General features: G+C 40.4%; 2 protein-coding genes across 4 annotated transcripts in view; one reads left to right on the forward strand and one right to left on the reverse strand.

Moving 5' to 3' along the window:
- The first annotated feature begins 5,346 nt into the window (after nt 1-5,346).
- On the forward strand, nt 5,347-25,894 carry PYROXD1 (pyridine nucleotide-disulphide oxidoreductase domain 1). 3 transcript variants are annotated; one of them, XM_075160362.1, is made up of 12 exons: nt 5,347-5,619; nt 10,096-10,176; nt 12,404-12,523; nt 13,918-14,046; nt 15,870-15,943; nt 16,877-17,037; nt 18,030-18,130; nt 19,449-19,578; nt 20,477-20,589; nt 22,795-22,917; nt 23,211-23,348; nt 23,877-25,894. In XM_075160362.1, exons 1-12 carry the CDS (start codon nt 5,539-5,541, stop codon nt 24,123-24,125), a joined length of 1,500 nt encoding a protein of 499 aa, XP_075016463.1. In that variant the 5' UTR covers nt 5,347-5,538; the 3' UTR covers nt 24,126-25,894. The 3 variants fall into 3 exon arrangements, with proteins under 3 accessions (XP_075016463.1, XP_075016473.1, XP_075016482.1); XM_075160372.1 differs by lacking the exon at nt 5,347-5,619 and adding an exon at nt 5,697-5,996; XM_075160381.1 differs by lacking the exon at nt 5,347-5,619 and adding an exon at nt 5,731-5,842.
- The window catches only part of RECQL (RecQ like helicase), a 28,383-nt gene continuing 21,707 nt past the window's right edge, over nt 20,649-27,324 (reverse strand). Inside the window, exon 16 of the mRNA XM_075160327.1 lies at nt 20,649-21,210. The gene's annotated coding sequence lies outside the window, so the exon portion shown is untranslated. The remainder of the gene's footprint in view (nt 21,211-27,324) is intronic.

Below are 27,324 nucleotides of genomic sequence, written 5' to 3' on the forward strand. Positions count from 1 at the left end.
CCCTGTTATTGGTCATTCCGGACAAACGGATTATACTGAACCTTTACCAAAAGCGCAGGGATTACAGAACATACTGGTGACGGTAGATACATATACCAGCTACTGTGCCCCCAGTTGCACATGCCGACCAGAGAGGAACACTGAAAGGCCTGCGGTTACTTAGCCAGGGGACAGGCCCACCTGCCTGCATCCAGTCGGACAATGGGTCTCATTTTAGAGGCCAAATGGTCTGGGTGGCCGAGCACGAAGGACACAGGGTATATCAGAGGAGCTGATCTAACGGAACGGACCAATACCTTATTAAAAGAGCAGGTGCATGCACGGCTCCCCTCTCACACTCTCCATAACTGGCCAACAGTGCTATTACAGGTTGTAAAGAATTGAATAGCAAAGCTTGCTTCCAAGGTTATAGCTCCTATCCTAGCGTCTTCTGCTGGGACATCAGCACTATGAGGTGCAGTCCAGGATGTTGACAGAGCCCAATGACCCCTCGAGAGTCAGAGGCAAGTGCAAACACCAGACTCTTCAAGGGAAACTCGTCCCTGCAGATAGGACACATGGACCAGGAGCCACATACTTAATCCTAAAGGAGCAAGCAACATCCATCATTACATATCTGAACTTATGCTGTATGTAAAAGTCTTTTTTTATCTCATGCAGAACTGCTGTGTGGAGCCTCACAGTATTGCTTTTGATCCCTGCATGCTGTATAGCAGTGAACATGAAGTGCCGGACATCTCTGCCCTCCAGCAGCACCAAAGCTCCTCTTCATCTACTACATCACATAACTGGACTGTTTGGTGAAATTTGCACTACTGTGTCTTAGGGTACATTGGATGAGGGGTGGAACCTGATGGCAGGACTTCTCTGATGGTCCTAGCCTAGGTGACTGCTATCCTACACTAACACTCACAATCAATATTTGTTTTACTACTCTTGTATTATTAATTTTAGTAATTGCTTTTTGTAAAATAATCTTTCTAGTAGCCAAAAAAACTTACTGGTATAATCGCAGTTTACAGTATCTGTAGGAAAGGTCAACTGTACGTGGATCAAGGGGTGGAAGTTAGTCATCCTGACCGGAAGATCATTGTACATCGAGGAGTTAGTGATCCACAAAACAGCTGACAGCTGGGTTGGCCCAAGCCTGTGCTGTACAGTGCTGCACATACAGCCTGGCTTTCAGGCCGCGCTGTGCGGCACACATCCCTTGGCCACAAGACGAACCTAGCCAGCTAATTGTAACGAGGAGCCTGCCGTCAGCTCCCACTCAGCACTGGCGATTACACCACCTGCGTGGCCTCGCCTTTATCTAAGAGCGGAGCAACGAGTTCTTATGTGAACATCCCTTTTGTTTGACAGTAGAAATGATGAATAGAAATGTTTTCTTGTAAGAAAATCCTGTAAGAGCTCAAAAGACCACAGTGCTGGGAATCCTTTCCACAGACAGGATCTGTATGGTGCGCCTGCCTCGTTGGAGACCCATCCAATGCTGCACAACTTGAGCCTCCCAGCGTCTGGAGGGATGTGAGATTTTCTATACTATCCTCTTTCTTCTTACAGTGTTAGCTCCAATAAACGTCATTTTAAGTGACACTTTACAGAGTCTGAGTGCTTTTCTTACTGGAATCATAATGAACCAGCCAAAACATTCAAGTGTTTTTCCAGAAGCAAGTCTGTAGTTTTAAAAATCATTCAGATTAACCACAATGATATTACATCTTCTGCCTTTATGTGAACCAAGTACTAACTGACAAAAAATCTGCTTGGAATCTTTAATGTCACTCAGCTTGTAAAATGTTTGGTGCTCTTTTAAGGCTTTATCACTTCTCTGATAAAGGCCTTCCAAAGGCCAATCAAATGGTATATAATTTTCAGTTCACCTTTACCATTCAATCAGTGGATCGCACACCTCTTGCCTCCCTCTGCTCTCGCCGCCTAAACAATTTTTCTATCTGCTTGAGGAATGGAAGACATTCCTCAAAATGGAAAAAAAAGAATGCCTTATAGTACGTATCGCTATAAAGGCTTTATTGTCATATTCTGTACATCAATTCATTATTCATGAGTGATACATTACTCATATTCCCAGACAAAACCTACCATCTCAGCCCATATCAACACAGGCCTACAGACATCTGAGGTGCCCAAACACACTTGCAGAAAAGGAAGGATGATAGAAATGCAAAGTGCATCACCATTGGCAGGCAGCGCGGTCGGCTTTTCACAACAGAGTCATGATCTAGCAGGCTTTGCTCTGTGCCAAAGCACAGCGGCCATTTAGCAGAGGATGCAGGGTAGCAGAGACCCAGTCAACCTGTAACTGTATATGTCATTTTTTTCCCTTCATAGAAAAATGATTGTGCTTTACAGACAAGTGGATTTCTTCCAGAATTTCTACAAGGACTCATCCAGATCAATACCCACTCCATCTATGGACTGCAGCAAGGATTTGGCTATTGGAGTTTGGGGTGGTTATGAGAGTCACATTTATATTTGGATTGTGAGTGTCAGATAAGCAAAGTCATGCATAGAAGGTTACGCACACGCTGATACAAGCGACATAGGCACCATGATGGGTGCACAATGATTTTCAGAGTTCCTCAGAGAACATTAAGAGTTCTCGTTTAATAAAGAATAAAACCTACTTAATGACTGCCATCTACTTTCATGGTCTCTCATCCTCTGCCACTCCTTTCCAATGCATAGGCACTGAACTTGGTAAGAAGTGTCAGGACTGAATTCGCAATGGGTTACTGACACTAAAGCCAAGTTCATTACATCCCCTACACCAACTAAACGTTATTAATCTGGAAAAGTTTTTACAGATCTGCACTTATGATCTCCTTGCTGTCAATTAGGAAAAAGAAGGTATGCTGTAATCGTGAGCAACTATTTTCACGATCTTCATTTGCCGCACTGTGTCCAAAATGGCTTTTTACATTTTTTGTGAATGGAGGCAGCAACAGCTTTCCTTAGTTTGCACAAGCAAACGCTCTAAGTAAAATGAGAATTTCTCCCGTCTTTTATCATATACTGCAGAATAAAATCCTTGGAAGGTATTCTTGTACTTGATGACGCAAGTCTATCCAATTTCTTGCACTGTTTAGGTCAGGCCATTTACTCAGGTAATTTACAGTGGAATGGGCTGTGTTCAGAGAACAGAATTTAGTTTATGACCAAAATGGCCAGCAATTGTCTGGACTGTGAAATTACCTTCAATGCTAGGAAAAAAAGTTACTCCTTAAAAAAAAGACAAAATGAAAGTATTTATAACTAACTGCCGTCAGGAAGTGACTGTTTTGAAGACTGTGATTGATGTCATGATAGCAACAGGAATGTCTGAAAAGGCAACGGCCATAAAACAGCATCATTTTCTGTGGTGAACACAATTAGTAGTTTTATCTTTTATAGCTTATCCCTTCCTCCAAGAGGAAAAAAAGCATTGAAGGTCAGTTTTGGAATGAAAATTATACTTACTAATATGTTGAAAACTCTAAGGTAAACCAGACCACAAAAGCTTCAACTCATTTTGAGCAGCCCATATGAAACTATAGGCATTGCTGGGCAGTTTATCACATGCCAATTTATTTCCTTACTTTGACACACTTCTCACGTTAGAGTAGAATCATAGAATCATAGAATCATTAAGGTTGGAAAAGACCTCTAAGATCATCGAGTCCAACTGTCAACCCAACACCACCATACCCACTACACCATGTCCCTAAGGGCCTCATCTACACGTCTTTTAAATACCTCCAGGGATGGTGACTCCACCACTTCCCTGGGCAGCCTGTTCCAAGGCCTGACCACTCTTTCAGTAAAGAAATTTCTCCTAATGTCCAATCTAAACCTCCCTTGGCGCAACTTGAGGCTGCTTCCTCTCGTCCTATCGCTAGTTACTTGGCAGAAGAGACCAACACCCACCTCGCTACAACCTCCTTTCAGGTAGTAGTAGAGCGCGATGAGGTCTCCCCTCAGCCTCCTCTTCTCCAGGCTAAACAGTCCCAGTTCCCTCAGCCGCTCCTCATAAGACTTATGCTCCAGGCCCTTCACCAGCTTCGTTGCCCTCCTCTGGACACGCTCCAGCACCTCCATGTCCTTCTTGTAGTGAGGGGCCCAAAACCGAACACAGTATTCGAAGTGCGGCCTCACCAGTGCCAAGTACAGGGGCACGATCACCTCCCTACTCCTGCTGGCCACACTATTTCTGATACAGGCCAGGACGCCATTGGCCTTCTTGGCCACCTGGGCACACTGCCAGCTCACGTTCAGCCGGCTGTCAACCAGCACCCCCAGGTCCTTTTCCTCCGGGCACCTTTCCAGCCACTCTTCCCCAGGCCTGTAGCGTTGCCTGGGGTTGTTGTGGCCGAAGTGCAGGACCCGGCACTTGGCCTTGTTGAACCTCATACAGTTGGCCTCAGCCCATCGATCCAGCCTGTCCAGGTCCCTCTGCAGAGCCTTCCTACCCTCCAGCAGATCAACACTCCCGCCCAACTTGGTGTCGTCTGCAAACTTACTGAGGGAGCACTCGATCCCCTCGTCCAGATCGTTGATAAAGATATTGAACAGGACCGGCCCCAGTACTGAGCCCTGGGGAGCACCGCTCGTGACTGGCCGCCAACTGGATTTAACTCCGTTCACCACAACTCTCTGGGCCCAGCCGTCCAGCCAGTTTTTTACCCAGCGAAGATCATACCTGTCTAGGCCGTGTAGTACCACACTTCTGATCCCAGCCTCAAAAACAAAGAAGGAAAACAGCAAAGTCATTTGCTCCAATGACCGAAGAGAAAACTGAGGGTTCGCCACCCCCAAACCCGGGCACAGCGGGTGATGTCCTCGCCGAACAGCAACAGACACCCTGCAGGGAAGCGCCAGGTGCCTCCCTGCGCTTACACCTTGTGAAGGGAGGGTTACTGGGAGGGAGAGGAGCATCTGAGAAACATCAGCTCGATGTTCGTCTTCACACCTGGGTCTAAATTATACTTTTAGTATTGTGTCCAAAACTGATGGGGGGGGGGGGGCCTGAGGAAAATGCAGTCTCTCGCATTTCGGTGTTTCTTTTTCCTGATTTCCGGTTAAGGAATGAAGAAAGGCCTGAACGATTTATTTTTTCTTTAATTTTTATCATAACTATTTGCTATCTGTTCTCTTTGCTCCCTTGACAAAGTCCATCAAAATCTTCCAGCGTTCAGGCCCGCGAAGTCTTCGCCCCGGCAAAGGGTAAAGGCAAACTCCACATTAAAACAAACAAATAAATAAAAATAAAACATGAGAGGAAAAACCTGTTTCGGGGCGGGGTTTCGGGGCGGGTGAGCGAGGGGTGACTCACCCCCCCCGCCCCGGCCGTGCCCTGGCCCCGCGGGAGGGGCGCGCCGCCAGCGGAGGAATTTTGGGCGCTACCGCACGCCGTAGGCTCAGAGCCGCCGCCGCCGCCTTCCGCGCCCTGGCCAGGACGTGGCGGTGAGAGATCGCCCCTGTGGGTGAGCGGCGGTTTTTTTTCCTTCGCCGCCGGCGCGCTCGGGAGCAGACGGGGAAATGGCGGCTGCCCCTGGCCTTGCGCGGAGTCGGTTCATGGTGGTGGGCGGAGGAATCGCAGGAGTTACCTGCGCGGAGAAGGTAAGGGCCGGGGCCCCTTTGCCCGCCTCGCGCATGCGCGCGCCCCCAGCCGCCGGAGACAGCCCACCTCCCCCCGCGCGGGGGCGCGAGCCGGTGCCGGGCTCCGAGGTGGGGGAGCGGTCGCCTCTCCCGGGGGCGCCATGTTGGCCCCGGGGGCGCCAGCCTCGGCCCTCCCCTCTCTCGGCTCCGGCACCGGCGGGGGGGGCGGGGGGATTTTCAGCCGGTAAGACGCTTGGGCTCCCAGAGGAGGCTCTGCGACCCCGTGCCGTTATCGTAACTTCAGCGTGTCGGGGGCTGTGTAACTGCGGGTGCGCGTTGATACTCCGCCAGCCGTACGCTGGGTGAAACCGGCCTGCCCGACTATAGGGACCCCTCAGGTATTTGTGTTTACTTACAGGCATAAATGTTTTCAGGGTCAACTTACGAATTTCTGTAGAAACAGTTCATTAAATTTATATAGTAATTGCATAAATATTTTCATCTATACAGTAATTACATATTCTGTCCTAACCCTTCCCCCCCAGTTCTTTACAAATACTTTGTTCCTCTTAAAAAAAAAAAAAACAACAACACATGAAACAAAACCAGCCCCAGGGAAGCAATGTTGTAACGTAACAATATTTATCTGTCTAGAAATATTTCTCAAGAGGTTTAAACTGCCCTGGAAATAACCTGATAAGGGCTTATGACCATTTCATAAACAGAATTAAAACTCTATAACTTGAGAAAGTTGGCATTCTGTATGCTAGAGGTAAGAAACTTGAAGGACCACTGCATGCGTTATTCCTCACAACCATAAAAGATTGTAGTGCAGCTAAGGTGAAGGCTGCTATGATGGGCTCCTTTTCTTAAAAGTATTGCTCTTTCTTTTGTTTTTATTGGATCCATGTTTAGGGCTGTACACCTGTGGAGATTGTCCAATCTCTTCAGCTCTTCATGAGCTCAAGCTCTAAAAATATATTTGTTTGTTTCCTGGTTTCAACGTTTTTGGTGTTTTTAAAGTAACAGTAACTGGAGATAATTTGTAACGATAATGTGGAATGAAATGATGTGGGTATTAGTTCAGTGAAGAATATTTTATCTGTTAAAACTGCAAAGCAGTATAAAGACTGTGTTGCAGATGCATCTGTTCTCTAGTGATGAAGTGATATTTCATTTCTGACATACTGTATAAACCACATGCAGACTAAATGACAAAAAATATTGATGGTGTTCTACATCTTTGTGGAATTGGTTTGATTCTACCATTTATTAGTTTGAGGTTTTTTTCCCTTTTATTCATGGTTAATGTAATATGTGGGCTCTGGTACTCCAGCCACTTAAATGCTATATAGTATGAGTAATCCCTTAAAAGTTGATTAAACTATTCACATAATTAAGGCTTTTGCATATCCTTATGTGCTTGTGAGAATAAGATTTGGGTCAATATTTAATATTCCCAGAGACTTTACGTTTTCCTGGAAGTAATTTAGAATTGTATCTAATTGCTGTGATCATGTTTCACAATACAGTTATTTCCAATATATATTGGATGTCTGTAATCTTTAAGATTGCTATAAAAGGGACTAAAACTTACTGTTTTCTTGAAAATGCTTTCTGCTGTGTTAGTGCCACAGAGTTCAGGCTTTGTTTTCTTCCAAAGCTCACAGAGAGTGCCACTTACTGCGGTAATTCACACCTCTTTTCTTATGCTCTTTCCTTTCCTTCACCATTTTTTTTTTTCCTGGAAAACCCAAATCGGATTGTTATGTGATGACAGAGACTTGCCTCTTTTTCTCATCTCTTAGTACTGCAGGAAGCATAGTTAGCAGTGAGTATTAGTGGTCTTCTAGCATACGTTTTATTCACCAAGTCCATTAAAAGTGGCACTGTGTGTTCTGGAAGGATTTCTGTCATACATCCATAGCCGAGGGCATGCTTTAAATAAGAGGAAGATTGAACACAGTTTTTCTCAGTCCTGGTTTTGAGCAAGTACAATTCTGTGGAACATAGTGGCAATAAACAACTTGTCCATCATATTGCATTTTGGGTATGCATTATATGGTGTCCCGTAGTTCAGACTTCTCAGGCAGCTGTCTGAGAACAATCATTGCATCAGGTCTGTCTCAAAAAAAATCACATAGCGTTAGTTACTTTTTGAGTACATTTTGAAATATTCTGACAAAATGTCTTAAAAGCTAAATTTGCCTTAAAAGCCTGAGTTAGATTTATTTTCTCTGTCACAAAATGTTTCACGTCTTATATACTTTCTGCCTTTCATGCTTATATTGCAACATTTCCTTCTGGATTGTGATGACTTACCCATTTCCATATGCATTGATAAACCTAATATTCTATCTGGCAGATTTCTAATTTTAGTATTTTAAAAGGTAAAGAAATGCAATAACCTTAATAATACTGAATGAATGTTTCAAACAACCATTCAATCTTAATAAGAGGGCAGGGGTAAGCATTTGAGCGTATGTGATGCCAGTCTTAAAATTTTTGGATTACAGTGTACATCTGATGATTATTGCATAGAATCACAGAATGGTTTGAGTTGGAAGGGACCTTTAAAGATCATATAGTTCCAATCCCCCCCCCTGCCGTGGGCAGGGACATCTTCCAGTAGATCAGGTTGCTCAAAGCCCCATCCAACCTAACTTTGAAAAACTCCAATGATGGGGTATCCACAGCTGCTGACCAACCTGTTCCAGGGTCTCACCACCATCATAGTAAAGAATTTCTTACTTAAACCTAATCTAAATCCACCCTCTTTCAGTTTAAAACTGTTAACCCCTTGTCCTGTCACTGCAGGCCCTGGTAAAAAGTCTCTCTCCGTCATTCTTGAAGCCCCCTTTATATATTGAAAGGCTATGATAAGGTCTCTCTGGAGCCTTCTCTTCTCCAGGCTGAACAATCCCAACTCTCTCAGCCTGTCCTCATAGGAGAGGTGTTCCAGCCCTCTGACCGTTGACCGTGGCCCTACTCTGGACCTGCTCTAACAGGGCCATGTCTGTGTTGTGCTGCGAGCCCCAGAGCTGGATACAGTACTCCAGGTGGGGTCCCTCGACCTGCTGGCCACCCTTCTTTTGATGCAGCCCAGGATATGATGGGCTTTCTGGGTTGCAAGGACCTGTTGACAGCCCTTACCTAATTTTTCATCAACCAGTATCCGCAAGTCCTTCTCTGCAGGGCTGCTCTCAATCCATTCATCCCCCAGTCTGTACTGGTACTGTTGATTGCCCCAACACAGGTGCAGGGCTTTGCACTTGGCCTTGTTGAACTTCATGAGGTTCACATGAGCCCACTCCTGAAGCCTGTCAGGATCCTGCTGGATGGCATCATTTCCCTTTAACTGAGCGACTGCACCACTCAGCTTGGTATTATCTGTAAACTTGCTGAGGGTGCACTCAAGCCCACTATCTGTCATTAATAAAGATACTGAACATGATCACGTGCTTTCCATAGCATTCTGTAGTTTTTCTGAAGTTTAATAGATACAGCTGGGAGCAACTGCTGCAGCACCGTATGTTACATGTCAACCTTTCTTCCTATTGTCCGTCAGTACAAAGCATGCAGCTACAATATGCGTGAAACACATTTTAGGGGTTCATGCTATAAAGTGTGGCTTGCATGAAGTTTTACATAGCCTCGTTGAATTCATTTGTATTTGCCAAAGATATGACCATGTGAATCTCCCTTAAACCAGTAACAAGGTTTCACCACTTTCACCTTCAGATTACTATGTTAGATTGCTACTATCTGAGGTACAGGAATATGCTAGTCCCTTTATAACTCAGTTGCTCATGTATAACGAAATGTGCTTCTTGGTGGCTTATACAACTGTTCTGTTCATCTGTAGAATGCTGGTGACAAGGAACCCTGGGTTTTGTCTACCTCAGAGATGAGTGGTTTGTACTTGACAGAGCTGATTTATTTTCTGTGGCAGAGCAATGCACATTTAAAATGGGAACTCTTCACTTTGGCTTGGGGCCTATAAAAATCTTGTATTGCTTAGTAACACTCTGAAGATGATAATCCATTTATCAGTTTACTAAATAACATTTAAAATAGCCAATAGGAATCAGCATTTCCTCTGTCAGAACGAAATCTGTGAACAATTAGTCACTGCTATGCAATAAAAAAAGTACATCCAGCAACTGGATGTCTCCAGAAATCACATGATCATAGTGTGTTCCTACAGTTGGGCTTTAGAATACTGTAAGAGTAGTCTTTTGACTAGTCATTTTTACCATGGCTGCAGTTCTTGAAGATACATTTGCATGTGAATGAATTAAAATCTTCGGTCTCCAAATTCTGTTCCTTTCGGTCGTTATTCTTCCATAATCTTGAAGTAGTGTTTAGCCAATAGGATTCTACAAGACTAAAGTAATGTAGTAACACATATTACATTTCACCAATAATTTTATTGTCTTAAAGTCAAAATCTATTGATGACCGTATTCACTTATCATGATTTCTGTTTCTCTACAAGCTGGCCATGGAATTCCCATCAGAAGACATTTTTTTAATGACAGCTTCTCCAGTTATAAAAGCGGTAACGAATTTCAAACAGGTAAGAGAGACTTAATTTTTCTTACAGTAAGACTTCCTCAGAAGTTTGTATATGTACAGATAATTTAGAACCTAATCCTGAAATTCTTATGATATTGAACTTGTTTTCACATTAGTGTGACTGCAGTGGTGTTAGTAGGACTGATGAGATATTTTGTAGTGATTCATAATCATCAGTAATTTTTGAACATATTCACAACGTTTGAGCAAAGGTTAAACTGGGTACTTACATGGTTGAAGTATTTTCAAAGTTACTGAAGCTTTATTTCACTGCTTTGTTAATGGGTATGCTCCATTTTAAGCACTGAAATGGTATCTTTGGAATAAATTACTTAAGAAACTTAGTCTTGCTAGTGGTTCTCATATACAGCAATGTGTTTGAATTTCGGGCAGAAACAGACTTCTGACAAGTAACAAAAAAAGGGATAACCTTCTGTGAAATTGCCTTCAGTTTCATCTACATCTCCAGCAGCTGGGGATTCAATGACCTCTTTCCTGCTGGTTTGAAAAGGAAAATAGAATCCATGCATGCGTTCAGATTTCTTGCTAGTAGGTTCATTAAGCTAGTTTTGCAGAGGTGCTCAGATTTTGGAAAGCGCTGCTCTTTTTCCCACTCTGAGGGAACTCTGTCATAGGGCATGGAAAGAGTTGGAGACTGGATTGCACAGAACTTGGGATGCAAAGCTGCCAGCCAGTAAGAAGTTAGGTTTTACCTCTCAGGGAAAGTTAAGACACCTAAAGCTGGGCTTCCACCTGGCATTTATATTCATGACTCTCTCTGAAACATAGAATCGTTTAGGTTGGAAAAGACCTTTAAGATCATCAAGTCCAACCGTTAACCTAACACTGCCAAGTCCACCACTAAACCATGTCCCTAAGCACCACATCTACACCTCTTTTAAATACCTCCAGGGATGGTGACTGAACCACTTCCCTGGGCAGCTTGTTCCAATGCTGGACAACCCTTTCAGCGAAGAAATTTTTCCTAATATCCAATCTAAACCTCCCCTGGCACAACTTGAGGCTGTTTCGTCTTGTCCTATCGCTTCTTACTTGGGAGAAAAGACCAACACTCACCTCGCTACAACCTCCTTTCAGGTAGTTGTAGAGCGCGATGAGGTCTCCTGAGTCTCCTTTTTTCCCAGACTAAACAGTCCCAGTTCCCTCAGCCGTTCCTCCTAAGACTTGTTCTCCAGACCCTTCACCATCTGCATTGCCCTTCTCTGAACACGCTCCAGCACCTCAATGTCCTTCTTGTAGTGAGGGGCCCAAAACTGAACACAGTAGTCAAGGTGCGGCCGCACCAGTGCCGAGTACAGGGGCACAATCACCTCCCTGCTCCTGCTGGCCACACTATTTCTGATACAGGCCAGGATGCCATTGGCCTTCTTGGTCACCTGGGCACGCTGCCGGCTCACGTTCAGCCAGCTGTCAACCAGCACCCCCAGGTCCTTTTCCTCCGGGCACCTTTCCAGCCACTCTTCCCCAAGCCTGTAGCGTTGCCTGGGGTTGTTGTGGCCGAAGTGCAGGACCCGGCACTTGGCCTTGTTGAACCTCATACAGTTGGCCTCAGCCCATCGATCCAGCCTGTCCAGGTCCCTCTGCAGGGCCTTCCTACCCTCCAGCAGATCAACACTCCCACCCAGCTTAGTGTCATCTGCAAACTTACTGAGGGAACACTCGATCCCCTCGTCCAGATCATTGATAAAGATATTGAACAAGACTGGCCCCAAAACTGAGCCCTGGGGAACACCACTCGTGACCTGCCGCCAACTGGATTTAACTCCGTTCACCACAACTCTTTGAGCCCGGCTGTCCAGCCAGTTTTTTACCAGGTTTTTTATTATAACAAACAGAAAAACAGCGTCTTAACACTGCATCAGGTAAGTTAAAAAGCAGTTTTGCCAACTCTAATAATATAGTCTATATATGGAATAAAACATTACAGCAGTTAGAGCAGCCATCAGGGTTGTCCATTTTTGCTTTATCTCTAGCTTTAGAATTAAAATTCTCTGTGCTACTATGACTCTTTACCAGGAATAGGCATGAAAAGATTCTGTATATAAAAAGGAACTTTCAGCAGTAACATGATAACATGTTTTGAGACAGTATGGGCTTTATGTTGTGACTTCTTTACTGGAAATGAACATAACACATTTTGTTACAAGCTATAGAAAAAGAGATGAATAGGTGATTCATGTTTTTAAATACCTCTCTTCTTCCTACAGGTCTCCAAAACACTTGAGGAATTTGATGTAGAAGAGCAACCAAGTTCTCTATTAGAAAAACGATACCCCAATATTAAAGTCATACAGTCTGGAGTAAAACAATTGAAAAGTGATGAACATGTAAGCTAATGTTTTCTCTTTTACTTTTATGTGGGTTTTCAAATTATTTAAAAAAAGAAAATCTAAGGAACAGCTGAATATTTTGGGCATGAAATTCTGTTGAAGAACATTCTGGTTATTAGTATCACTGACACTGTTGTTCAAGTAGAAGTATTTGCAGGGGACATAATTGTTGATCAAAAGTTACTTGTTAATTAAGAAACCATATCTTTTAGATTTAAATCTTTAACACCTTAGAGATACTGCATTGAATACCTGATTGGAATAGCAGGGAAACCAGTCAATGAAACCAATACTGTATATCCATACAGGTGTCAAAATTTCTGTGATCCTTGGTTGGAGATCTCTGTGATTTCTGAATTACTGCTTATTGCTACAGAGACCAAAATATTAACAACTTTATGACAAAAAAAAAAATTCTTGAAAGAAATAACATTTCCACATTTCCTTCTTTCTTTTTAGCAGGAAATATGTTGCGAGTATGAGCAGTGTACAGCACATACAGATCCTTGTTAGTGTCTGTGTCAACTCGACTTGTTATTTTTCATTTCAGCACTTATCAGAAACTCGCATTTAGATCCAAAACTGGTTTTGCTCATTTTAAGTCACAGAGATATGATTCCAGTTAAATTATAATTCTGCTAATATTCTGAATCAAATTATATTCTTGTATCATTATTATAATGTTGTTTTAGTTTAGGTATGTCTCTGTGAACATGAGTATTTCATATGGATTTGGAGGATCTTTTGCCTCTTTTCCAAAAACCTTTAAAAACTCTCTTTGTGCAAAACCACCGTAAACTATTTAGCTTATGGTTTGGAAAACAACAAATAAGGTCATAAAATCTTAAAATTTAAATATTGTTGTTGCAGAATGATGTAGTGTGTTTAGTGCCTACCCTTTTTCTTTAGCAAAGAACAGAATTTGCGGTCTTTCTGAACTGTATTCTAGCCTGTGCCTAGTTAAGTTAATACAGGTCTACTGTTGTTGAAATGTTTTGAAAGAGATTCTTAATCGCTAATATATAGTAGTGCATAGGTCTGCGTTTATTACTGGGCAGGGGGACATTGTCACACAGAAAACCGATTCTTTTAGCACAGATCGTGACTACATAGTGCCACCAAGTGGTAATCTTTACGTTTCATCTTTCTTTGAGTGTACAGTGTACACTTTCCATTTTATCCATCATATGTCATATATTTAGGCTTGTAAGTCTGTGGTGAGTGTAATGCAAATAAATGACACACGTCAATGAGAGTATGAAGGCTTGCTCTTTAAGAAGCCAGTTACAGCTTTTAATGTCTGCAAAAAACTATGACATTAAGGAAAAAAAAAAGCTGATGTTCTCTTAGATGTCACCAATCGTTTTTTCTTTTCTCTTAATTTTTAACAGAAAATTTTCACTGAAGATGGGAAAGAATATATGTATGAAAAACTTTGCCTGTGTGCTGGAGCAAAACCAAAATTAATTTTTGAAGGAAACCCATATGTGTTGGGAATCCGGGATACTGACAGTGCACAGGTAAATGTGTTTTGGACTTACAAGTGTATAATATATTCCTGCTTCTGATGCAAAATACTAACAATGATAGCGGAGTGAAATGGAGAAACATAAGATGATGTTTGTTATTATACATGCTTAAATAGGAACACTTTCAGTAGCAGAGAAATAGCCTTAAAATATCATTAAATAAATAAATTAATTAATCACTATATTTATTACATTTATCGATAGCTCATAGACAATATTTCTAACATGATAATCTAGAACAAATAATATTCTTTTGCCCTCCAGGCAGAAGCCAATCTGAAAATATAAACAGAAAGTAGGCACGAGTAGAAACTTCCCTGAGAAGGTATATCTGGTACACGGTGGCTACTTGTTACAATGAAAAACTATCAAAGGACACCTTTTTCTAGTTCTACTGTAGCCTCTCCTCATTGCACAGGAAAGAGTTACAGTTATAGTCAAAGATGTGGAAAAGTTTTCACATGAGGAATGACTTAATGGGCTAAAACTTCAGCTTGGAAGTAGGAAGTGAAGTTTCACTTCTACAGGTTTTTAGAATTAGAGGAGGCAGGGTGAAAGTGAACACTGCTTCTCCATAACATAAGAACTGTAATTCATCAAATAAAGTTTGATGTTCAGAATAAAAAAGGAGTTACTTTTTCAAGCAAACTGAAGTGAAACTATGAAATTGTTGTTGTTTGTTTTGAATATTAAAACTTTACCTGAGTTTAAAAACAGGAAAAAAAAAGAGAAAGAGAAGAAGAGAGGGGAAAAAAAACACACAAAGAAGACAGCCCTTAATAAATTTATCGTGTCTAAATTGAAAGAAAGATGCCACCTGAGAGGCACCAGTGGTGTCTGGAACCTGTGAGGGTGTTCCAGGATAGTATTGTCGTGTGTTTATCATCATCTGATGGTTTTCCCTGTGCATCCACTGTTGGCCACTGTGGGAAAGAGTAGACTGCCTATCAATTGTCGAAACTGATGTTGAAATTTGAGTGAGACTGGAAATACTTGTTTCTGGTTTGGGGTTTTTTTTGTCTTAATGGTGACTGGTTGCATTCACTAGTCCCCTCTGATACAACTTCAGTGTCCTTCTCTGAAGGCAAAAAAGACCAGTTTTCATGGTCTTTTACAATTTAGGTTCTCTGATACAATTAGTCAGGTAAACATGGATGAACAGATTTTCATGTAATTGCAATAGTTGGTCTGATAGTCATGCTTCTTGATTTTTTTAAAAGAAAATACTTGAAGTGGTTATATTATGATCTAAAAAAATACTGTCTGGGCTATAGTTTTTATTTCACCAAGACTTGTTTCTTTCTGAAAGTTTTTTGCACAAGTAAAATTGGTTCTTTGATTTGCTACAAATTATTTTTTAAATTCCTGATTTTTTTAATCAGGAATTTTTAAATTCCTAAATTTCTGTATCTTTGCCTTTTTAATGTTATGCAAATTACTGTGAAAGTTATGCAAGTTGTGATAAAATTGGATTAATAGATACCACAATGCTACTGGTCTCTAGGACAGAGAAAAGTCTCCTGGATTCTATTAAGTGCTCTGTCAAATTGGCGTAAATGTAATTTTTTAACTTCTTTCTCAATTTGAGACTTGTAAGGCTGTATCAGTAACTTCATTCCTTAATGTGATAGAACTTAGAGGTTTCATTAGCTTCTGTAACAGATATTAGCATAAGAAAATATGTATCAGTAGTCTGAGAAAATAAAAATAAGGTGACTAAGAGAGCAAGAGAATATTGAAAAGAATGTAATTTATCAGTATGAGGGAACATATGATCTAAGTTGTAATGGACTTTTTTTTCTTTCTTAATGCAGGCTTTTCAGAAGAATTTGGCTCAATCTGAGAGGATAGTAGTGGTAGGAAATGGTGGGATTGCACTTGAATTAGTGTAAGTAAACGACTAAGTTTTAAAGATACATATGCAAATAAAATCTTTAACAATGCTATGTTAAATCTAGTGTGCATGAGTTTGGGAGAAGGTTGACTTATAAAATTGTAGCTCTTAAAGCATTTAGTAGCAAAATTTATTAAAATAACTTTTTCACAGTATAGCAGTTCTTACTGTCAATTCGCGAAGCTTTAGAGGAAGCTTTGACACATAGATACCAAGAATACACAGCATTTTTCTGATTTGGCACCAACAGAGATTTCTGTTAAGACTATTAAGGGCAATATTTAAGTTATAAAACTTGTCTGACTTCTGGAGACAGAAGATGTAACAAGAATAGAGAGGCAGCTTATCTTGTACCCAGTCTAATTGAAGTTGATAGAGCTTTTTAAGTGTCTGACGTGGCCTTTGTGACAGGTAGGATATTGAACCATGTGGTCTTGCAGTCTGCTAGATTACAGAAACATCCATATTATATGGTCTCGTTTTGTGTTGCAGGAAATCATTTTTTCACTTTCACTAGGTTGTCCTCTGCATGTCTGTACCAGTTCATGTTCCAGGTAGCACAAACAAGATCCAAATGCCTGTTCTTAGCAGTGGGCAGTCTGGCAAAAATGCACATTTTTTTCATGGTGGGGAACAGGAAATATTAAGTATTATTATAAATCTGATCTGCCTCCTCTCACCCCCTGCTCTGGTTCAGTTGAGGTTGTGCTGGTGAGAAGGTATGACCTGTCAACTTGAAGAGATTTTTTTTTTATGTGTTCCTTATGTAAATATTTGGAAGCAGTAGTGGATTTGATAGGCTTAAGAGTCTTGGATCCTTTATTTCTAGCTTCTGGAATGAAACCTGGCATGCTTCTAGTTGTGTTGCGAAGAGTCAGGTCCCTTTTGGGTAGTCTGTCACTTTATCCGCTGTTTAAATGTCCACAGGTATGAAATTCAAGGCTGTGAAGTAATCTGGGCTATCAAAGACAAAGCCATTGGGAACACTTTTTTTGATGCAGGAGCAGCTGAATTTCTCATTCCAAAGCTAACTGCTGAAAAACGAGAGACTCCAATTGAATGCAAAAGAACCAAGTATACGATGGAAGGTATGGTGTTTTAGTCTCCTAACACTGCAGCATTTAATATTAAAGATAGTCCTAACATCAGTTAATTTAGCAGGCCCTAAACAAGGTTCACTGTTATCATCAATGGTGTTTCCTTCTCTAAAAAAAAAAAGTAAAAAAACGATATAAAAACCCATCCAGAATTGTTGTAGACACATGACAGCATGTAATAGTTACCTAAAAACGGTAAAAAATGTGATTAGCTTTATAGCTGTGCCAAGTTTACATTTCATTTCCTGTATTCCATCTGCTGAAGAACCTGTTCTGTCTTCTGTAATATTTCAATGTTTTTCTGAATTATGTCAGCCTTACGTAGGAAGAAGCTCTCCCATAATAAGCTATTGGAGGACCAGATGAAACCTCACAGAATGTTATTACAGATGCAGTGAAACTGCAGTCTTAATCACAACAGTTAACTAGAACTGCATGATCAAACATTACATAAACATATATATGACCAAAATAATAAAAAAAAGAAGAGCATGGTTCTAGACTTCAGGTTGGAAGAATAAATTGTAAAAGGGTCAGCCTAAACATCACAAAATGGCACCCAAGGTTCTTCAAATGTGTCATGGTATGTTAGAATTTGCACTTTCATGCAATGGAGGGGAAGGTGCACATTTGCTAGCAGATGGACATCAAATCAAATATTAGCATTGATATTAAGCAACTAAGTCTACCAGAGGTCTTCAGAACCCTGGTGCTGTTGGGGGTCGGTCTCGATGCAGGCACCTAACAGTGGCATGGTTGTTTTGGAGATGAGTGAAGTAATGAAAGGCATAATGAAAGGTGTTAAAAATACTGGTTTGGAGTTTGATTTGTCTGCAAATTAATGGGTTTTGGGACATTACACATTTTTGTTTTCCCTTCCGGCAACCAGATCATATTTCTCTTAATTGAGAATCCTTGTTCTGAATTCTGTAGGCAGTGAAGTATGCACGCTAAATTTGATATTCCCTGTCTCTTTCCTTCAGGAAGTGAGGAAAAGGAGAGACCTACAGCAGCATCTGACAAGCTGGGCGGTGCCTTAGGCCCCGATTGGCATGAGGGCTTATGTCTTAAAGGGACTAAAGAGGTATGGTCATAATCTTGCTTACACATTTGTTTAAATGTTGCTTGAAGTGGGAAAGGATTACAATGTGAAATGTCACATTCAGGATTATTAGAAAAATAAAAACAAAATGTGCTTGAACTGATTCTCCTGTTCTTTCAGAATTAAACAGGAAAATATGTTAACACAAATAAAATAATTTTCTGCTTGAAGAAGGTGGCTGATCAGATCCACTGGCATAGTTTTAGCAATTTGATTTTAGCAATTTCAATCTTCAGATTGAAACATGAATGTTGGTTTGCGTATTTGTGTAGAACTGGTGTCAATCCTAGTTTTAAGCAGAAGCAGAGGTTCCTCTATTGTCCTGATTTTAGCTGCCATATGTACATTTTCCTACGTGAAAAAATAGGACAGTAGGATTTGTACAGAGGTACAGGGAACATCAGGCTCTTACCACAGCAGATAATGAAATGTGAAATCAGTAGTGGACATGAGCATTGTGAAGAGTTTCATGTCTGAAATAAAGTAAAAATCCTCACATTTCATAGTTTTTTATCAGTTTTTTAGTTATTAATTTCTTAGCTGTTAGGTGTTTGCATCTGTTACACTCATTTGAAAAGAAAGGTCTTTCAAAGGTGATCATTCATAGATTCTACAGAAATGGCTTTACAATACCAGCTAAAGGATGTTTAGCATATTCAGCAGAGTCATCGGTGGGTATTTTGGCTGTTGAAGGCTGTGGAAGTGTGTTTGTGTAGTGGAGAATAAATCCATCCAAGGCCTGAATCCACAAAATAGTTTAGAGAAACGGGTAACTTTCCAACATCTGTCTCGAGCTCAGAATAGAAGTAAGTGGTTGAAACATGGCTTGATGGAACAGGATATATTTTCTTTTTCTTTTTACAGTTTTTTAGAACATAAACTTATTATTGTTGTCAGAATTTAATTCATGATAGAAAAATGAAGGATTTGAAATACTGAAAGATAGAAAAGATGAATTTACTTTTTTTCTGTTCTGATAAGTTCTGAATTCTCTTCCTGTAAACTCAGGAGAACTTGAATATTTTCTGGCATGCCAGAAAAATTTAAATGGTCATGAAATTTCGAGGAATATCAGATATCTGCTGAAAAAGCAGGTAAATTGCCATTTGCTATGGTTAGATCTGTGCCAAAAAAAGGAAAAAGTGTGGGCGCTCAGCTAATGCGTCATGCTTTGGGATGGGATATATGGGGTTTGGGGTTTTTTTCCCAGTTTATTAATATGCCAATTTAGGTGAAGGTATACTTGCTCTTAAAAATATTGCTAATCATTATGTTTACAATTTTGTCAATCTTTCTTTAGTTTTCTCATAAAGTACATATTGAAATTCTATGTGAAGTAAAGAAAATACACTTACAGCAAGAATTTATACAACTGCAACGGACTTCTTTGACTTTTCCTAAGGAAGAGAAAAATGTAGAACCAGATAAGGGTAAGTGCCACTGCTGATTAGAAATCACATGTTGAAGACAAAGCAGTGCTGGAGCATATTTGATCTTGTTTGCTGTTTTAGAGCAAATACAGAGTTGGAAAAAAAATCCTTTATTTCTGTAAATTAAATGGAGCTCTAGCAATTTATACTAGTTGAGAATTTGATTTATGGGCTACAATTGAATTACAAAATGTTATGGGTCAGACCCTTTTTCCACAAAGTCACCTGAATTCTGTATGTAGAATATTCCCTCCTTGTGACAGTCCAATAAAATCATATATTAATAGTGGAGTTAAAACAGAAGGAAAAAAAAAATCAGCAGCAAAACTGATGTAATCCGTCAAAGAAAGTAGAAGAAAACATCACTTGTTTCATGAATAATTCTATCTATAAATTCAACTGAATTAAAATTAATATTTAAAATACTATTTTAATAGCCAGTTACTTTCAGCATAAGATTCTAGGAAGTCAAATTTCTGACGTTCTTCTTGCTTTTGAGGCATTTCCTGTGCATCTGTAAATTTGTATGTAAAAGAATATTTGGGAATTGTGTACTTCAGAGAACATCCTATGGGTCTGAAGCAGTGGCAGGACACAGTATTTTCCCCCTACAAATGAGGGCTTTGATTTAGGAAAATTCTAGAGAAAGTTAATAGTAGGACTTGGAGCTAAACTCCAAAATCTCATTTTTCTAGTCCTGAGTGAAGGTAAGAAATGTTACAGGTAAATTCTGGTTTTGGGTTGGTTTTGGTTTTTTCCCCCCACACACCTAATCAATTAGATATCTCAAAAGATTATTTTTTTCTTCTTTTTATTTCATGTCTTACAATAAAAGACATCATTAATAAAATAACTTCTGTTGGTTACATTCTCAGGGCAAAATTTTCCCCTTTTTCAGTGCTATGGCCTGTATATGTGGAATTAACTAATGGAAAAATTTATGGATGCGATTTCATTGTCAGTGCAACTGGAGTTGTACCAAATGTTAAACCATTTCTTGATGGCAATAATGTAAGTATAGTGATTGCTTTTGATGTTTAAGCTGAAGTTTTGGTTTTTTCTTTTTTTTTAAAGTAAGGTGAAATAAGCTCTTTCAGCTGGTTTATGCTTCTGACATGAAACATTGATAGGTTTTGAATGTTGTATGGCATTTCAAAATAAGGCAGGTATGTTGATACTGGAAATACCCAACATGATAAAAATTAATTTCATTACTATTCCTGGCTTATTGTATTGCTACTCATAGTATGTACTAATTACACAGTATGTATACAATATACACTGTAAAGATTAAGCCTATACAAAGAGAGAAAAACATTTGTATAATTGGTTAACGTGGCAAAAATTTAGAATAATTTTTGTGTTAATTCTGCACCATATTTTTATCTTACAAGTCTTAAAAGGAAGGAAGCAGTTATTTCCAATAATTTTCATGTAGGAAACTGAGCTATAAAGGTGCTCATATTTATCGAGGGAAGTCACACTTTGAATCAGCATCTGAATATGGGTGTTCACACGGAGTTCACAGCTGCCATGTGAATTTTCAGGCCTTTGAGATCATTCTGTCTCCATTTTAGGTGTCTGGTTTAATCCCGGCCAGCACCTCTGCACCACACAGCTGCTCGCTTACTCCTGCAGTGGGATGAGGGAGAAAGTTGGAAGGGTAAAAGTGAGAAGACTCATGGGTTGAGATAAAGACAATTTAAGCAAAGCAAAAGCTGCACACGCAAGCAAAGCAAAACAAGGAATTCATTCACTACTTCCCATCGGCAGGCAGGTGTTCAGCCATCTCCAGGAAAGCAGGGCTCCATCGTGCCTAATGGTTACTTGGGAAGACAAGTGCCGTAATTATGAACGTCCCCCCCTTCCTCCTCCTATTGCAGAGCACAACATCGCATGGCTTCGGGTATCCCTTTGGTCAGGGGGGGTCAGCTGCCCCAGCTGTGTCCCCTCCCAACTTCTTGTGCACCCCCAGCCTTACCACTGGCGGGGCAGGGTGAGAAACAAGAAAGGCCTTGGCTCTGTGTAAGCACTGCTCAGCAACAACTAAAACATCCCTGTGTTATCCACACAGTTTTCGTCACAAATCCAAAACGCAGGCCCATACAAGCCACTATGAAGAAAACTAACTCTATCCCAGCCAAAACCAGTACATTAGGGTATTTGGTGTTTTGCAGTTCCTTCTGATTAGGAAGTAAAACGCTATCCTCTAAATAAAGCAGAAGAAAATTATGAAAACATACATCTGATGTTGAGCCATGAAATATTTCAAGGCCTATGTTACAAAATTAGATGAGTAATTAGGTATTTGCAATGGTATTTTCTGGCCTTGGCAAAAATACAGAATAAACTCTTAAGACTTGATGTCGCTGTAACATACATAGTGTGACTTGAAATTTGGCAAGCTCTGTAACTTGCTTAGGTATCAGTAATAATATTTTAAAAACCTATGCTCTGTTCTAGAAATAATGGTTAATGCTTTGTATCTTACCACGGAGGTCTTGCCACTCTAATCTCATATTAAATAATTTTATTGAGTATGTAATGCTATTCTAAGCACTTTCAAATACATAGTTTGAGATACTTTAAAGGATATTTGAAGGTCACTTGTAAAATGCAACACTGATCTGTTCTTAAACCTGGTGAGAAAAGAATGCAGAGATTGCTAGGGAATTCTACTTTTGTAAGCTAGTTTTGTCTTTGCTTATTTGAAGGTTCTAGGTTTGATAAGATTTAGGATAAATTCTGTGGGGGCAGGGTTGCATTATAATAGGGGTAAGTAATACCTTTTTATGTGGACAGCTGTGAAAAATACTTCATTCTGGCACTCTTTGGGGAATCTGTTTTCTTCCCTTGAAGATGAAGGAATCTTGAGATTGTGAGGGTTGAACACCATGTTTCTCTTGTGGTTATCAGTCTTTTCTAATTGAGTCGATTAGATGGGAGAATGAATAGCCATAAATTGTTTACACTGAATGATTTTCTCTGTTGCTACACGGCATCCAGAAGAGCATCTTGCTGGTTCCCACAGTATTTATTCATGCAATTTTATATCTTCAAATGTTTTGATTAAGCAGAATAGTGAATTTGGTGAAATTTTTTTAGGAGTCTGCCATTAAAAAGTAACAAATGAGATGACTGCTTAACATGGATGAAGTTGAATTGCTTACTTTAAATTATTATTTTTCTTATTGCTGCTCTGTGCAAATACTTTAGTTTGCTGTAGGTGAAGATGGAGGTCTTAAAGTAGATAAACACATGCACACATCCCTGCCAGATATATATGCAGCTGGAGATATCTGCACAGCATCATGGGAACCTAGTCCAGTGTGGCATCAGGTAAATCAAATAACACGATTGTGCGTTCAGCAGCAGTGTAATGTACAAAGTAAATTATGCACTAGTACACAGATTATAAAAGAAAGTTTAATTGAAGCAGAAATCAGTGAACAAGTAGCTAATCCTGGTGTGTTGATGACAGATAATTTTATTTATGTGGCTGAAAGCCAAGCTGTGTTCAGCCTTTCTGAGTATAATGAAAATACGTAATGTGCATTGATGAGAACAGCAAGTGTCGGTCACTGCACAGTGACATGTATCTGCGTTTTTAACTCTAATTTTTTTTTTTTTAGATGAGACTGTGGACTCAAGCTAGGCAGATGGGATGGTATGCAGCAAAATGCATGGTAGCAGATACTGTAGGGGAATCTATTGATATGGATTTCAGCTTTGAACTATTTGCTCATGTAACAAAATTTTTCAATTACAAGGTAAAGTAAATACAGTCTAATAGTCCTAAACCACTGAGTAACACACATACTGCTTGCTTATACTCGCTTGCTTATACTCACTTGCCAGCACTGAGCAGATGCTTTAATATTGACAAAACAGCTTTCTCTATATAATGATTAATCTTAGTATGAATGGAGAAAATCTAAACTAACTTTGAATGCTGAAACTGAAGAGGGCCAAGATCTTTACAGATACATTACAAATTTTAATTGGTGAATGGCAACTGATCTACTTTGCATCTCTGTATATATTCCATTTCATGTTCATGGATAAATTCAACACAGTTCAGCATAGTAACTGGTTCATTATTGGTTGTTGTGTAGGATGTTTCAAGGTGAAGATTTTTAATTCTGTTGGGTTTGAAAGCCAATGAGGGGGGGAGGTTCCCTAGGGACAAATACTGCTCTGTTTACATCAGTCTTTTGAAGCTTAGAACTGTTATCAGCAGAAATACTAAAAGCCACTCCAGTGACCTTATGAGTGCTTTTTCTTTTTCCTTCTGTTAGGTGGTGGTTTTGGGAAAATACAATGCTCAAGGCTTGGGTTTAGACCATGAACTGATGCTGAGATGTACCAAGGGACAAGAGTATGTTAAAGTAGTGATGCAGAATGGCCGAATGATGGGAGCTGTGCTGATTGGTGAAACGGACTTGGAAGAAACCTTTGAAAACTTAATTTTAAATCAAATGGATCTTTCAGCCTATGGTGAAGATCTCCTGAATCCAGATATTGATATAGAAGATTATTTTGATTGAACAAAACCCCATTTCCATTTTGTATAAAGTTTTGACACCAAGTAGTATGTCTTATAAAACTGTCCTCAGGATTACCAGAAATGAGGGACAAATGCAACTCCTTATTAAGATTTTGTGTTGATCTTGTCAAAATATTGACCAGCAAATTAAATTAATCTGTGTAGAAATGCAGCAATGAAAGCAAGCGGATTAGTGTTGGCAAAGCGTTTTCATCTAGATTAGATGAGCAGATGAGAACAGGGCTGTAACAGTCTTAAAAAGTGGGCTTCACTCTGCTGTTCAGATAGTACCGCATTCACTTGAATGTGAGGCAGCCTTTGTTTTTTAAAAGTAAATAAAACATACTAAATCCCATGCTCCCTCTTTCCCCAAACCATGCATAATTCATGCCATGGTTACCAGAGCCCCGTTTCCCATGGCTTACTGCCATGCATGTTCCTCATCTCGGCCAGTAAGCCACCCTTGTGAGCCAGGATGCCTTGATGTGATGGTGCTGCCTGACCTGCCTAAAGCTACCTCCGCACTTGGGCGGTGTACGTACTGGCTAGGGTGGGAAAGCCCTGCTTCCTAAAACCGCTTGCTCAGGTGAACGTTTACAAGGTGGTCAGGCGGTGGCTTGCCGTCCCCTAGCACCGCTCCACTGCTCGGGCCTGGGAGTACTCCCCACGGGTTTCAAGGCTCCTGTTGCAGCTAATGGTACCAGCTCTGTCGCGCTGGCTCAGATTAACAGAGGGCATCTTGAAGGCACAGGATGCTCGGAGCTCTCACTACCTGGAATGATCGGCAAATATACAGCAAGATGGATGGTTTCCCCGCCCCCCCCATAAGTTTATTTCTGAAATAAAGGTATTTTCTACTCGGCTAAGTACAGAACACAAAAACTTTGAACAGTGAAAGCCAGGGTGAGATGTCAGTTGAGAGCAGCTTTTTTACTGCTTGTCACTTCAGCTGTTCAGGTATTGTGGTAGAGCTGCACTGGTGCAGCCTGCCTGATCTTCAGCAGGATCAACGTGCAGCGCACTCCAAGGAAAGGCTAACACAGCAGCACTGGTGGATGTCACCTGCAGCCATCTTCCCTGCCAAGCGCCTGTGGAGCAGGCTGCTGCATCCAGACTATGTGGTGGATGGTACTGGATGCCATTTTGAATGCGAGTCCTGTATCTCCATGGGATTCTTAATAGACAACTTTTACAGTCACTTGATGAAAACATTCATGGGGACTATGTGTCTTGGCCACTTTCTCATCTCCCCTGTGATGTATATTGGTTCCAGGAAGGAATTTTTGCAGGTACTAAACTCCAACTTGACTTGTGGTAACTAGTGACAAAATATCTACTATTATTAAGTTGCAAACGGGGGCTTAAGCAGTTTGTTTTCAATCGTAACTAGCTCCCTGGCTGTATGTTTAGTTACGCAAGATGCACTTTAATAATAGTGATGTGTACGTACAGGCTTGCTTCAATCAAGTTCCTTCTTTTTTAGTTGCTTGGTGTAATTTAGTGCCTAGGCGATGAAGCCCAACAATTTAAGCTATTCCTTAATGTCCTCTTTATTCCATAGGGCCATCCATGGACACAAGTTGTTTCATACTGGCTTTTGGTTTTGTTCTACAGTTGCTACTTTGGAGTTGCTGTTTATTTAGGGTCAAACTGGGAGCAGTTTGTTGTACTCCACTAAATGTAAAGTTGGCAGTACATATTGAGACTTCTCCCAGAAAATCACTCTGTTTTTTAACAGAATGACTGTTTTAATTAAATGAATTAATTCCACTTTTGGCAAAGGTTTCAGTTAAATGATGGGTGAAATACTAAGCTTTAGTCACTGACAAGATTCTACCAGAAGAACAAAGATGAAAAGCATGTTCTTAATCATGTTTGGTTTATATTTAAGTTATATACATCTGAATGGGGGGGGGATCCAAAATGAAGCGTACCAGAACTTACATTTATGAAGAGTTTGAACTTACCTTACTGATCACTGGCCGCTATGATCTTAAAAAAAAAAAAAACACCCAAAAAAACCACAAAAAAACCCCCATAAATCTAATGTAGCATTCAACCTTACGGGTGCCAAAGCAATGCTTGAAGTCAGCAGCAGCTGTTGGGGCTCTACCACTCTGGCAGCACGGTTACTTGTTTCTGGAAACACTGATGTTCATCAAAGCAAGCCAGCAGGTATATATTTCTACTTCACATACAGTTAGATATTCTCCCTGCTGAACTGGGAGGCAGAAAAATTCTATAGCCAAAGATTTTCTTCAGACCATAGAGATTGCTGAGGAAAGAGATTGTGACCCTGGGTGTAGAACGGCCGCAGTTCAGCTAGCAGGATGCGGTGTCCTACCTTGGGAAGAAAAAGACACTGTGGCACTTACTGACACGATGCAGAAGTGAGCAAATAAAACAATGTTGATGCACTTTAAATGACCAATTTCAGAGATATTGATTATATAACTGTAAGTACTTCTTGATTGGGAAAAGTAGGAATGGAAAAAAGCTTACACTAAGCCCTCCGCTGCAAAAGAACAGGTGCTTTTAACGTACCCTGACACTTGCCTGTACTGAAAAACATCAGCTGTTCTGAACTCTTCAAGCACTCCTTTGGGTTCATTTCACCACAAGAAAGAAAGTTTTTACAGTGAGAACAATCGATCACTTGTACAACCTCTGCAGGGCAGTGGTATAGTCCTCGTCACAGGTTTTCAAGACACGGCTGGACAGGGTGCTGATGATCTCGCCAGAGGTTGGACCAGATCTTTCAAGGTCCCTTCCCCCCTGGGCTGTTCTGTGATTCTGTGTTGTCTGAATGTGGAACAGTGCTAAGCCACGTGGTTTGCTCCTTCTTTGGAAAAGAGTATCACTTTCCTCATGTCTACTTCCTGTACGAAAATGAGCCTTCCGTTATTATGAAGCTTTTCCTTTTATATAATTAGTCAAATGTAAATATTAAGATGGCAATAGTGTTCTGGCAACTTCTTGTAGTATGTGTGAGAGAAGGGAGGTCACATGGTTCTAGGTCAAGATCAGTCTCAAAGGAATTAATAAGGGTAATTTCCTGGTTACTGAATTTATCCCAACAGCACTTTACAGTCCTGGAATTAGGGGCTCAATATACATCATCTTCTAGTTTAGAAGAAATTAGAGGGGAAATCCAGAACCCTGAGGGGCAAGGAAAGGACCACGCACTCTTATTTGTAACT

The sequence above is a fragment of the Calonectris borealis genome, chromosome 1 (genome assembly GCF_964195595.1).
Source record: "Calonectris borealis chromosome 1, bCalBor7.hap1.2, whole genome shotgun sequence".
Lineage (NCBI taxonomy): Eukaryota > Metazoa > Chordata > Aves > Procellariiformes > Procellariidae > Calonectris > Calonectris borealis.